The sequence below is a fragment of the Sander vitreus genome, chromosome 12 (genome assembly GCF_031162955.1).
Source record: "Sander vitreus isolate 19-12246 chromosome 12, sanVit1, whole genome shotgun sequence".
Taxonomy (NCBI): Eukaryota; Metazoa; Chordata; class Actinopteri; order Perciformes; family Percidae; genus Sander; species Sander vitreus.
This window is the reverse complement of record NC_135866.1, coordinates 110,001-125,000: the sequence shown is the minus strand read 5'-3', so window position 1 is coordinate 125,000 and position 15,000 is coordinate 110,001. Positions and strand designations below refer to the sequence as shown.

The following is a 15,000-nucleotide window of genomic DNA, read 5'->3' as shown; positions in this document are numbered from 1 at the left end:
ACCAATTTAGTTGGAGCAATAAGCAGACTATGAGCTAAACAGATCGTATCCCTCATGTTCTTTCAGTCTAGCTTAACTGTTAACAAACGTAAACTGTAAACTGACCAGCCAGCATTTAGGTATTTTCATTCTGGTTAAGTGTCCCATTAAAGCTTGACTTCAAAATTTACATACAGTATCCTTAGGATTACCAGCCAGTAGTTATCATGCACCTTCAGTCTGGTTAAGTGTCTCTTTAAAGTTTAGTTACAAAACTTACATAGCGCATCCTCAGGATTCATCATGTTCCCTTTTTTCAGCCCGATTAAGTGTCCTCAAAAATATAGATTGTAGACTGAGTAGATGCATTCATTAACTCACCAGCCAGCATTTATCATGTATTTTCAATCTGGTTAAGTGTCCCTTTAATGCTCGGCTTCGACTGAGTAGCTAGCATTCATCATTCCTTAAAGTCTGATTAGGTGTCCCTCCAACGGTTGGTGTCAAAACTTACACACAGGGTCTTCCAGTCAAACTCGGTACAGTGGCCCAAATACCGTTAGTCCACAGGTGCTGAGTCCTCCAGTCGCGGCCCCCGGCATCAAATCAAAGTCCCACACCCTGCTCCGCAGCCGGAGTGAAGGCGAACCCTCTCCCACCGTGGGTCGTTCCCAGGGCAGCGCGGCAAATGAATGAGTCTGAGTTGCGTTCAGCGTGCAGTGCCAGCTCGTGTTGTATCTCTTCAGGTAGTCAAAGCCGCTGGATCTTGAGTGTGACGCAGACAGTCCGGCTCACATACCATGCTTTCCTGCTTCTCAGGTTCTGCCCCGATGTGTTGCTTCGAGGCCAGCACTTCCTTCACCGCGCTGTAGATCACTGATTTCAGCACACTTAGCTGCTTCTCCAAGACCCGGTCGATTAATTCCTCCATATTAGAGAGCGTGTTCACATTAGCTGCTCCGTTAGCCACCACTCCATTAGCCGCAGACAGGCTAGCAAACTCCTCCGAACGAGTAGACGGCCCAGGCGACAACGAGACCCGCTCTTTCGTGCCTGCAGGCGTTTCACCGAGTCACTGTGACAACAGACAAAACGATTTGGCGTCGAAGAAAAAGTAATAGACCTGGTTATTTAATGAAATACGGAGGCGAGTTTAGGAACTCAGTCTATTGCAACCATAGCGGCCGCCGGTCACGTGGTTCTCCTTAAACTATTCTGTAGCTTGCTAAATTGTCATGGCTTTTACTGCCTCGTTGTGTGTAAATATTAAAGCTACGTGGTGTATTCATATTTAATAAGTGTTCTGCTACGATGTGGATTAAGTTTTCCCCCTGTTATGACATGACATTTATTTGGCGAGAGAGAGAGAGAGAGAGATATTATCGCCTTGATAATATTGCTGTTGCGGTGTTTCTTATTGCATAGCTGATAGATTGTTTAATATTACTTGTGCAGCCACGTGTTGATATTCAGGTAGTGTTTGCTAGCAAGGTGCAATCACCAGTAAACAGACTAGCCTGTTGAGCCACGTGCTTAGCTATTAAAGTGTATTACACAGTTTGCTCCGTTATGGATATGTGTGCTGTAATAGATGTGGCTTATTCTCAGTTTATGTTACTAAGCAATATGTTACATTTATGTTAATTATTACAGAGAAATGAATGTAATTCTTAGTATTGTTCCTTGTTATATGTTGGTGGCTATAACATTTAGTTTTTGGTAAATAATGTTCTTAGTAAGTCAGATGCTTACCACATCCAACTTCACCTGTAACGTCAAATACAACTTCATAGTTAACTTCATGTTGGAGTTGTAAATAAATCTTCCTGGATCTCAGTCAGACATCTCTGGTTCAGGTTCTTACAGGTGTTTCAGCAGCCAGTTTTCAATAGTTTTTACAAGCCTATATTTTTGTAATATAATAAACACTGTTACACTTTTTAAAACTATTTCAGCTTGGGTAGGCCTGTCAGTGGTTTCTGAACATATTGAACACACTTTTAAAAACACCGCGATAATACAGAAAACCGTGATCATTTTGGTCACTATAACCGTGAGGTTAAATTTTCATACCGTTACATCCCTAAACAGAACAGTATAAAAAAAAGTATAAAAAAAATGTTCTACCAGCTTTGGCTTTCAATCAAACAAGATTTAGGCAGTGGTGACCTAAAGGTTAATGAAGCGAGCTTGGGAACAGGAGGTCGTTGGTTCAATCCCCAGACCGACAGGATCAAATCTGGATGGGGAAAAGTGAAAGAGCAGTGCTTGTCCCTCCCTCATTACCACCACTGAGGTGCCCTTGAGCAAGGTCCTTAACCCCAACTGCTCCAGTGGAGCTGCTCACTGGCCAGCAGATCAGACTGTGGTAGTAGTGGGCAGCTTCCAGGTATGAATGTGATCAGATCAGACTGTGGTAGTACTGGGAGGCTTCCACGTATGAATGTGATCAGATCAGACTGTGGTAGTACTGGGAGGCTTCCAGGTATGAATGTGGTCAGATCAGACTGTGGTAGTACTGGGCAGCTTCCAGGTATGAATGTGATCAGATCAGACTGTGGTAGTACTGGGAGGCTTCCACGTATGAATGTGATCAGATCAGACTGTGGTTGTACTGGGCAGCTTCCAGGTATGAATGTGATCAGATCAGACTGTGGTTGTACTGGGCAGCTTCCAGGTATGAATGTGATCAGATCAGACTGGGGTTGTACTGGGCAGCTTCCAGGTATGAATGTGATCAGATCAGACTGTGGTGGTACTGGACAGCTTCCAGGTATGAATGTGGTCAGATCAGACTGTGGGTTGTACTGGGCAGCTTCCAGGTATGAATGTGATCAAATCAGACTGGGGTTGTACTGGGCAGCTTCCAGGTATGAATGTGGTCAGATGAGACTGTGGTTGTACTGGGCAGCTTCCAGTATGAATGTGATCAGATCAGACTGTGGTAGTACTGGGCAGCTTCCAGTATGAATGTGATCAGATCAGACTGTGGTTGTACTGGGCAGCTTCCAGGTATGAATGTGATCAGATCAGACTGTGGTTATACTGGGCAGCTTCCAGGTATGAATGTGATCAGATCAGACTGTGGTGGTACTGGGCAGCTTCCAGGTATGAATGTGATCAGATCAGACTGTGGTGGTACTGGGCAGCTTCCAGGTATGAATGTGGAACTGTGTGAATGTGACGTTGGAAATGAAAAGTTGTTCTCAATCGACTTACCTGGATAAATAAAGGTTTTTAATTAGAAACATTTGTTTATTAAAATTGTGAGAAGCATTTTAATCTCTCATCCTGGTTGTCATTTACCAGTTTGTTTTTGCTTTTTTCTGCAGAATCATCACACTGTCAAAAGGAAGTGTTATAGATCTGCACACACACACATGCACGGACACTGTAACTCATAACAATAAGTTAAGATCACTTTAAAACCTTACTTATCTTAACTCAACTCATAGTTGCAGAAACTCATAATTTTGCTTTGTAACTATTTTAAAATCATAGTTAGGGTAATTAGAATATCTACATAATACCCCCTTATTTTCTGATGATTTGATATAGCTGAATACATAACTTAAAATGGCACAATCAACAGTTAAGGTAACAGATATAGCAATAAGGACAAATAATTTGCAGATGTGAATAATCATATATACGTCTGAATTCAAAGCACTTTTATTTAACATGTTTCACATCAAATGCTTTAAACAAGCAGCTGACTGAGACCCAGAACTCACCCTATCACTTTTCTTAACATTTAAATGATGCAACAAATGCTATATGTATTGAAATACTGTCTATTGTGTTAACAATTCACACACAGTGAAATCCTAACAAAAGTTAATAATATAACTAATAAAGTGCGGAACAACAGAACATAAGACATGGGTGAGGTACTTATGCATAATTAGTCTGTTACTTTATGGAGATGGTGATCAGCGCAGTCAGTGCACTATAATGAGTTTGGAGGAGACATCGCTGTACCAGAAATCAACCTTGTACTGTTGCAAAGGGCAGCTTATTTTTGTGCAAAAATGTCTGTCTGGCGGCAAACTAAAGCAGTGAAAGAATCCTAAACTGTACAGAAGTTGCAGTCTGATGTTGATTGAGTGAGCGGCACTGCGCTTTGATGTTTGTTTAGAGAGAGAGCGGACATTTTCCTTATTCCTTTTCTACATTTTGTCATGTTTGTGTGTTCGTGAGGAAAATGTGAGTATTGTACATGTGGAGTCTGTTATGTAACACATTGTAAGACATATGTGTTAGTTTAACTTTATAGTTTATAGTAGTGGAATGGTTACCTTTACTGGTTATGTCTGATGGTCGCCGGTGCTGCACTCAAATGTTACTTGACACTCTGGTTGGGACCAAAGGTCTAAAATATGTCAGAACGTAACATCTTAAATTGGAACTCTGGTGGTTTGAATGCCCCACCATAAAAGGGTTAGCACATTAGGGTTGTTATGAAAGAGGAAAGTTGACCGCATTATTACAAGAAAAGCATCTCTTGAGTGGGGATGTCAGGCGCCTAGCCGATAAGTTTTATCATGTTATAGCATCTTCCTCATCCCTCACAAAGAGCAAGGGTGTAGCTATAATAGCTAGAAGAAATCTTAAAATCAGACTGCAGGACAAATGGTCTGATACAGCAGGTAGGTTGACTTTAGCCAAAGCAGAACTTAATGACAAGACAATCGCTTTCTTATCCGCATACGCACCAAATTGTTTTGATCAAAATGTATATAGTGACTTGACTAATATTATGCTGGAGTTATGATTACTGATTTTGATGCAGTTTGGAATTCAGCTGAAGACAGGTCTGGTGGTTCAGAGACTAGGGACCAGGAACTAGCATCCTCTGCATTACAGGCTTGGGTAAACGGTCTTAGGCTCACAGATGTGTGGAGCGTGACTAACCTATCTGTGAAAGACTACACCTTTTTCACTGCTTGTCACAAGTCCTCCTCTAGGATTGACTATTTATTTGCATCCCCAAAGCTCTTCCAAGACTTACATAATGTTAATTTACTGCCTATAACCCCCTCTGACCATAAAGCCATATTCTGCATTGTGGTGTTCAGCTGTATGTCTTCACGTGCACAGTGATGGTATTTCAACACCACTCTGCTGAAGCAGGAGGGATTTAAGATGCAGTTTGTGGAGAAACTCAGAGTTTATAGATTTTAATTTCGGCTTGGTTGACGACCCTAGGATATTGTGGCATTCGATCAAAGGTTTCATCAGGAGTAATACTACATTATTTGCCTCCGATCAACGTAAAGCTCAACAATCTAAATTACAAGAACTGGAAAACACTTATGCCAATTATTCAGAAGACATAGCTCTGTAACGTAAAGTGGAAGAAAGAAATTAACATTATTCTTAAGCAGCAATCAGAATGTTTGATCCACAGGACCAGACAACAATATTACTTTCACGGATCTAGACCCAGCCACCTTTTAGCCATGAAAATTATATCGAATGAACAATTTTCAGACATTTCCTTAATTAAATTGCACCACTGACTCTGCACAAATCAATGACACTTTTCATTGTTTTTAGTCTAACCTTTACGAATCAGACGTATCCTTTGACAAGAGCAAATGTGACAACTTTTTAGCTCATTTGAACATGCCTCGCCTTGTTGAGGATGACGCAAATATTCTGGCCATGCCAATCTCACTTGAAGAGCTCAAGAACTATACTTAGCCTTCTCAGACCTCCTAGGCCCAATTTCTACAATTTCTCAGTGGATAAGGGCTCTTTCTGACATGAATATTGCAGTAATTTCCTTACTTCGAAAGATCCAACTGAATGTAGTAACTATAGGCCCCTTAGTCTCCTGAATGCTGACATTAAAATTTACGCCAAGGTCCTCTCCCGTTGCCTGCAGTTTTATATTCCATCGCTGGTGCACTGCGACCAGACTTGCTTCATTAAGTCACGCCTAGCCTCTGATAATGTCTGACGGCTGCTACATGTAATTGATGCTTCTGTGGACATTAAAGTCCTGTTAGCTGTATTATCACTTGATGCAATGAAGGCGTTTGACCACCTTGAATGGTCCTTTTTTTGGTCAGTTATAGAGGTGATGGGCTTTGGATAGGGCTTCATAAAATGAACTAAGGTGCTATATGCAAATCCCTCACAGTGGTGCTTACAGGTAATCACTGCTCCACCTTATTTCCGGTATCGAGATCCTCTTGCCAGGGTTGTCCTTTAAGCCGGAGCCTTTTTGCACTCTCACTTGAACGCTTGGCACAGATGATTCGACTCTCATATGTTATTAAACCCATCACGGTTAAAGGCACACAACATGACCTGGCACTTTATGCTGATGATGTCTTGGTCTTCCTTAAAGACCCACTACATTCTACCCCCCCCACCTTTTATCAATATATAGACGAGTTTGGAGCACTCTCAGGATTTAAAGTGAATTGGTCAAAATAGGCTTTGTTGCCACTGAATGAGGCAGCTAAGACAACTGCTTTACGTGCTATTATTCCCTCTGTTCAGGTACCTACGTACCAAGGTTATTACAGTTTTGCATTTTTCATTAGTTTTTATTTTTATTTCATTTTTACTTTTTGTTTTCAAATTCAGTTTAGTTTTAATTAGTTTTTAAAGCGGTTTTGCTAGTTTAGTTTAGTTTTTATTTTTTGAAAATGCTTAGTTTTACTTTAGTTTTAGTCTTTTCTTGTAATATGGGTTATTTGTCGGGGGATTCAAAAAGATCAGAAAAAGTATTGTGTAATAACTCAACAAAAACATCATACAATTTTAGAAATATGTATTCACAATGTATTCAACAATAACACCAGTACATAAAATACATATGGTCATAAATATGTAAACAGTCTACACAAGACGCCGCAGTAAGTGCAAAATGTGTAAGTGACGTGTTCCAGGAAAAAACCTAAATAGCCAACAGACTAAAGAAGACATGAACAGGTGTTTTCAACTTTGGTTCGAGTAAAGTGGCAAACTTTTTGAAGTCAATCAAATCACACAGTTGTGTAGACATCCCAGTATCAATACACATATTAACCCACGCTTCCCCCGCTTGTGTTCCTGCATATTTACTAACCAGCAGCTGTCAAGTCGCCGGTGAAAGCTCGCCTGTAGTGTTCTCTGTCCTGCTGTTGTCTCTGTCATGCTGCCTGGCCCTGTATCCATACATCCATGCCCTGCACCGGGGTTAGCTTCTGTTTCAGGGAAAGGGGGCTTTGCGTTCTCCTTTACCTTGTTAAGGTAAGCTAGGTTAGCCTCCTAGCTTGTATGCGCTTCTCAAATGTACTTTCAAATTCGTGGGATTTTTCCCTGTAATAAATTGACCACATATTTTACCACCTTCCACTGCAAGGCGCTTTTATCTGACACAGTCATAATCAAATAGGACTGCCGCTTTCTTCCGACTTTCGGTACCACTATGATGCCAGGCGAGGGACGGAGCCACGGACATGTTGTGTTCAATTTGACGTGGAATGTCGGGATTTCTGGGTTCCCAGTCGGAAACTATACATGTCTACGGGAAATGTCACGGTCGGAGAGATATAACGTTATTTGCTCTATGAAAGATCGACAAAGACGAAAACTAAGGACATTTACTCGATAATTTTATTTTATGTTAGTTAGTTTTGCAAACAGACATTACAGTTTTAGTTTAGTTATTGTTTTTTTTGTAATGCCTCGTTTTTATTTCAGTTAATGACAATGTTTTTTCCCCACCTAGTTTTCGTTATTTCGTTCATTTTCGTTAACGATTATAACCTCGCTAGGTACTGATATATTCCCCTCGCTGAATCGCATCATTAAACACAACTATGCCGAGATGCTGAATGCGGTTCGGCAGCTTGGCAGATGTGCTATCTGCCAACAGATCTGTTAGGCAGTGTCGGCTACGATGCGGTGTGATCGTATCCCATCTGGTTCAGATTTGGCGCTCGGTGAAAAGGTACTGTAATTCTTCCTGCAGGCATCTTTATTCCCCCATTTTTAATTAACAAAGATTTGTTGATGGGGAGTAGATCAATCACCTTCCCCCAATGGGAAAAGGGGGGTCTAAACTAGAGCCTGACCGATATATCGGTGGGCCGATATTATCGGCCAATATTAGGCATTTTCCAAACTATCGGTATCGGCATTTATAATGGCCAATAAATGAATATTTAAAAAATAAAATACAAACTGACGAAAACCCCCTTCAACCATGTTCTGAGTGTTGCCGCTGCATAGTCTGTCCACCAGAGGGCGCTCTACAACGTCCCTGTTGGCAACACTCTTAGATTTTTTTGTTATTGTGTTTTTGTTCAAAGGACCTTAAGTTTCATATCTTAAGTTTGTATTTTTATACATTTTATTTATCAAAACTTTAATATATTTTGATGTTCCTCTATTCTGTTGTGAAAATAAAACAAACAAGTTAATTTTTAAACTGCATTATCATATTCATAAATAACTACAAATAACTAATGTTAGGGAAATCTGTTTATGTTTTGTTACGCGTTTCTGGATTTTTTTTTTTAAATATATATCGGCCGATATATCGGAATATCGGATTTTTAAATCAACAAATATTTGTATCGATATCGGTCTTAAAAATCCTTATTGGTCGAGCTCTAGTCTAAACAGATTGTGCTCCTTTCTAGACCTCAAGGTTTATACCGTATTTGTTAGGCCAGAAATTTGTAGCAATTAATCCTCCCTCATTATATATACAGGAAACCCAGGAAACAATTTAACTTATTTCTGCAAAAAAGTATAAATGAAATAACAGTTTAACCTTTAATGTCTTTATTTTTTGCACCATATTATAGATAGTAGTAATGATAAGAGTATTGATAAGTATTATATTGATAGGCAGTATCGGTATGGATATCGGTATCAATACAATCCGAAGGATACCCATCGCTACCTGCACTACCCATTTGTGCTTACCAGGTCTGTCCATAGTCTTCCCAAACCCCCTGATCCAACTCACCACCACGTGGTGATCGGTTGACAGCTCCGCCCTTCTTTTTACTAGACTGTCCAAAACATGCTGCCTCAGATCTGAGCACAAAATCGATTATTGACCTTCGGCCAAAGTGCTCTGGTACCACGTACACCTTATATAGGAACGTGGTGTTTGTTATAGACAATCGATGACTAGCACAGAAGTCTAACAACCAATGACCGCTAGGATTTAGATCAGAGAGGTCGTTGCTCCCAATCACGCCTCTCCAGGTGTCTCCATTATTGCCCATGTACAAAGTCTCCCAGCAGAACTATGGAGTCCTTTACTGGAGCCAAATGCAAAATTCCATTCAGGGTCTGCAAGGAGGCCGAAATCTCAACAGGCTGATATCTACCCCACTATTTCTATGGCTAGATATTATCACCAGAGGCTGAATGAGAAAAGAGCTTTGCTTTTTTGTGGTTTGGGTGAACTGACCCTTTATGAAAACAGTTTTTCAGGGCCTTTAATATACAGAACATGTGACTGAACTATCAGAAAGGCATTTCCAAGTAGATTCCCAACTCTTTCTCTTCTAAATTATCATACTCTAAGCTGGACTTTAAAAATATTAGCTGCATATTCGATTTTGTCCTCATGTTGTTTATACAGTGTGCACTGTATGCATGGATGATACAGACAACAAATATTTCCCCTCATTTCCTCTAGAGGGCAGCAGCAACCTGCATTAAAATACAGCTGCACTGCTTCACTACAAACACAATTTCCCACTGAAAGTGTGTATACTGGAGCAGTTTCAGATTACATTTTCAAATGAATGCAACAATTTTATTTTTTAAAGCGGATTCCTGGTCTGCTCACGCACAAAAAACCCATAAAGGTTTTCCAGGGAAAATGCAAATCATCACTGAGGAAATAATGAGCCCTCACACTAACAAACAGGAAGAGAGTGGGGAGGGTGGGGCGAGGGCAGGTCTTCAGCTCGATCACTGTAGACACACACACACACACACACAACACTGTAGTTGTCCCACAAACTCGTCAAACAAGGAAAGCTACATTTCACAGGGCGGAGTCTTTTTGGAAACCGCAGCAAGTTTGTCTGCTGAAAACAAACAGTAAACCCACAGGAGACAGCAACAGGCCAACACAGAGGAACATAGTTAGCAGGGTGGTAACAGTACTCTGCAGGATGGGCAGGTTGGGTTTCAAGCTTTTGTTGTTTGTTGCATATATGATCTGGGCTGTTTTTAGGATTTAAGATAATGCAAGGAAGTGCAATAAAAAAACAATTAGACACATATCTCGAGCAAAGTCAGATTTTAAAAGAACATGTTTATTGCAATATTTAAGCTTTTTATTTTATTCTCTCGTCAAATATATGCTACACTGAATGTGTTATTTTTTATATTCCAGCTTATATTTTGGAATAAACAGAAAAAACAGTCAGTTTCAAGAAGCTCTACTACGGATGTATAAAGAGAAGTAGATAATGTGTGATTCAAGGTTTCTGTGACATTCAAATGTCCTATGATGATTAATAGATCAAATGAGTGAGTCACAGAGAGAAACTATGTTTCATACTGAATGGCACTCACAGTCTCACTGTATATTTAAATGAGAAATTTGAATGAATCCGCTCTGAATTCATTTTAGTGCCTTAATAATTTGTCCAACGTTTGCATTGGAAAGTAGGGTTCAGTTAAACCATAATAATATTTTCATCCAGTCTAATAAGAGGTTGAAATATTCCCACATTGCAGTGCCAGACAGATAATTAAATTAGATAATAAAAATGAAATAAAAATGTTAACTGCTCAAAATGTGCTGCTTATTATGTGGTAATTATGTAAACAATAAATAAAACACTTAGATCTGATCGCCACAGAGAGGTCAGAGGTAACAGTGAGCCTTAAAACTAGGGTCAACATGATGTGTGCTGCATGTAGCGCACTGTGATCCAAAGATAGTATTTACACAGTGTGGAGACAAAACGGACACATTTATGAAATTGTTTCTCTATTACACACACACACACACACACACACACACACACACACACACACACACACAGTCATGAGACATACTCAAAGCCCATTACATGCAGTCTTACTTGACACCAGGAATGTCCAGCATGTTTGTCAGTCCCGTCCAATTGATGTCCAGCAACTGAAAGAGAGAAAAGATTGATGTTGATTGATGATTTAGATTTTAATAAAAGATGAGAAAGGTTTGGAGGTAAAACATGATCCCCTACTCCTCCTGGTGCTCCGGTTTGCTCCTACCATAAAGACATGCATGCTAGGTAACTAGGACTACTGTTGTAAATCACCCAGCTGGCTAACACTGGCGCATTTACAGAAATGTTAATAATGTGCATTGTTCTTATAAATAAATACATCTTAATACCAAACATAATCTATAAAGTTTGCATGTTCGAGGATTTGTGGGAAGAATTTGTACAACGTATTGAAACAGCTAGTTTTTATGATATTCATAAAAGTTGGCTAATAAGGAACACCTGAAGAATTATTTTTGTGCAATGTTCTGGCATCAAAATAATAAAATAAACTGAATGTTGGAACAAAATATTGGCAATTAATCTAATTCAAAAGCCTGAATTAGTCCAACACTAAGCATGATTTGAGGAAAAACTTATATGTCTGCAAATTTCCTTCATATAATATATGCAACTTTTCTCAGCTACAGCAGACACATTCAATATAAAAGTTTTGGTATGAAACAATCAGTGACAGTAAAATACTCTGTTAGGTTTCCCTGCACCAAGCTCTTTGTCTACACATTATCAGCCCCTCTCTGACGGCGTCATGAGTCAGCAGAAGCTGAGGAGCCTGACTTTAATTCAATCAACCCGATAATCAATAGAGCAGATTGGGTTAGCCTTCATACAAACAGGAAGTATGTAGTAAGGTACTTTGGAAATGACATCACATAACCAAAAAAACATCTGTTAGAAATGACAGTGGATCAGGAGAGTAAATAAAATAAGACGCCTAATGTGAAAAAGTGTCTCATCACCAATAAAAAAAACACGGCTGGAACAGAGAACTGATCCCACATCGGGGAAATGATCTCGTTACATAAGCTCAGGAAAATTGATTGAGTGATGAATCAAAAATGAAAAAAGAAGCTATATACACTATATGGGCCTTCTCATTTCCCAAATTTGTACCTCCTCGACTCCTCGGTCACAGACGTTTGTTTGCTTTCCTCACTGTTGATTCCAAGCTGAACAGCCAATCAGATTAATTGGCTGTTCGGCCGAAAACAACGCACAAACTCGGCTGGCGGTCAGTTGCCGTCAGCCCAGCTGAGACCGACGGCCGGCGGTCGGCTTGGTGTGTCAGGGCCTTTAGATGTTCTCTGAGCATTTAACAACTGAAAAATAAACTTGTGCACTGAAATGTCTTCTAATTTATTCGTATAGGAGGTGCTGCACACGGCCATGTTTATGTTGACACTGCAACACAAATTATGTGCAAATCTGCATTTGCAGAGATGATGAAATGTAACATGTTCCCTACAATCAGATGCAGCTTACATAAAAGGGAACATCTACACGTTAACCAAGATTCTCATATTCAGAATGGGAGCTTAACCTGGTTTTCTGACCCAGTTTTGATGCTTATATACAGTGGGTACGGAAAGTATTCAGACCCCTTTACATGTTTCACTCTGTTTCATTGCAGGCATTTGCTAAAATCAAAAAAGTTCATTTTATTTCTCATTAATGTACACTCAGCACCCCATCTTGACAGAAAAAAACAGAAATGTAGACATTTTTGCAAATTTATTAAAAAAGAAAAACTGAAATATCACATGGTCATAAGTATTCAGACCCTTTGCTCAGTATTGAGTAGAAGCACCCTTTTGAGCTAGTACAGCCATGAGTCTTCTTGGGAATGATGCAACAAGTTTTTCACACCTGGATTTGCAGATCCTCTCCAGTTCCGTCAGGTTGGATGGTGAACGTTGGTGGACAGCCATTTTCAGGTCTCTCCAGAGATGCTCAATAGGGTTTATGTCAGGGCTCTGGCTGGGCCAGTCAAGAATGGTCACAGAGTTGTTCCCAAGCCACTCCTTTGTTATGTTAGCTGTGTGCTTAGGGTCATTGTCTTGTTGGAAGGTGAACCTTCGGCCCAGTCTGAGGTCCTGAGCACTCTGGATGAGGTTTTCTTCCAGGATCTCTCTGTACTTGGCCACATTCATCTTTCCTTCAATTGCAACCAGTCGTCCTGTCCCTGCAGCTGAAAAACACCCCCATAGCATGATGCTGCCACCACCATGTTTCACTGTTGGGATTGTATTGGGCAGGTGATGAGCAGTGCCTGGTTTTCTCCACACATACCGCTTAGAATTAACGCCAAAAAGTTCAATCTTGGTCTCATCAGACCAGAGAATCTTATTTCTCATAGTCTGGGAGTCCTTCATGTGTTTTTTGGCAAACTCTATGCAGGCTTTCATATGTCTTGCACTGAGGAGAGGCTTCCGTCGGGCCACTCTGCCATAAAGCCCCGACTGGTGAAGGGCTGCAGTGATAGCTGACTTTTTGGAACTTTCTCCCATCTCCCTACTGCATCTCTGGAGCTCAGCCACAGTGATCTTTGGGTTCTTCTTTACCTCTCTCACCAAGGCTCTTCTCCCACGATTGCTCAGTTTGGCTGGATGGCCAGGTCTAGGAAGAGTTCTGGTCGTCCCAAACTTCTTCCATTTAAGGATTATGGAGGCCACTGTGCTCTTAGGAACCTTGAGTGCTGCAGAAATTCTTTTGTAACCTTGGCCAGATCTGTGCCTTGCCACAGTTCTGTCTCTGAGCTCCTTGGGCAGTTCCTTCGACCTCATGATTCTCATTTGCTCTGACATGCACTGTGAGCTGTAAGGTCTTATATAGACAGGTGTGTGCCTTTCCTAATCAAGTCCAATCAGTTTAATTAAACACAGCAGGACTCCAATGAAGGAGTAGAACCATCTCCAGGAGGATCAGAAGAAATGGACAGCATGTGAGTTAAATATGAGTGTCACAGCAAAGGGTCTGAATACTTATGACCATGTGATATTTCAGTTTTTCTTTTTTAATAAATTTGCAAAAGTTTCTACATTTGTTTTTTTCTGTCAAGATGGGGTGCTGAGTGTACATTAATGAGAAATAAAATGAACTTTTTTTGATTTTAGCAAATGGCTGCAATGAAACAAAGAGGGAAAAATGTAAAGGGGTTTGAATACTTTCCGTACCCACTGTACTTCAATAGAAAACTGGGTTAGCAAAGGAACCAGTTTATTAGGATTACTGATACTGCAATAACAGCAGGTAAAGTTGTAGTGCTCTAGTAACAGTACAGGCAGCAATGATTATAGCAGGACCAGTTGTAGTTGCAGCAGTACTGTTATACCTGAATGTACAGTAGTCATAGGAGTAATCCATTTAGTAGCAGTTGTGATGGAGCAATAATAAAAGCAGTGGCAGTATGAGTACATGATATGGTCAAAAGCATTAGGGGAAAGCTGCTTTAGTATAAACAGCCTCATTACATAACATCATACTGCCCAACCCTAGAAGCAGCTAAAGAAGTGTGAGTTAAAGCAGCAGTAATAGTATTTGCATTAGCATTAGTTTCATCAAAGGATGCAGAGGTGGTAAAGTGATTGTAACAGTACAGCAGTACTAAGTGTAGTCATAATAGCAGCAGCATGGTAGTTGTAGTATTAAAAATTCACCCTGGTAGAAGTAAAAATATAAGGAGTGGTGCTGCAGTTCAAGCAGCTGCACAGACTGTATTAAAACATGGATGTCGTGTCCATAAAGAAGCCTGGAGTTTGGGTTCACTGCTTGCTACCATTTTGTCAGAGAATAGAGGCAAAAAATCAAAATTTTAAAATGGGGTGTAGTCTTAATGGAGATGCAGAGGTGAGGCGAGCAAGCAGTGACTACCAGGCCTGAGCAAGACAGGCTGAGACAGGGAGGCTCTACGTCCCGATAGGATGATTTGATTTTAAAAGAGTAAACAAATCAGTCAGAAGGAGCAGGAGGATTTGTTTTATTCTGTGAA

The 15,000-nt window shown here is 40.3% G+C and overlaps 1 protein-coding gene across 2 annotated transcripts in view; it reads right to left on the bottom strand.

Annotated features, from left to right (window-relative positions):
• Nucleotides 1–15,000, bottom strand: part of esyt2a (extended synaptotagmin-like protein 2a) — a 98,930-nt gene that overhangs the window by 40,016 nt on the left and 43,914 nt on the right. For both annotated transcript variants that reach the window (XM_078263899.1, XM_078263901.1), the window contains exon 8: nucleotides 11,046–11,101. In XM_078263899.1, coding sequence (XP_078120025.1) covers nucleotides 11,046–11,101 — 56 coding nt within the window. The remainder of the gene's footprint in view (nucleotides 1–11,045; nucleotides 11,102–15,000) is intronic.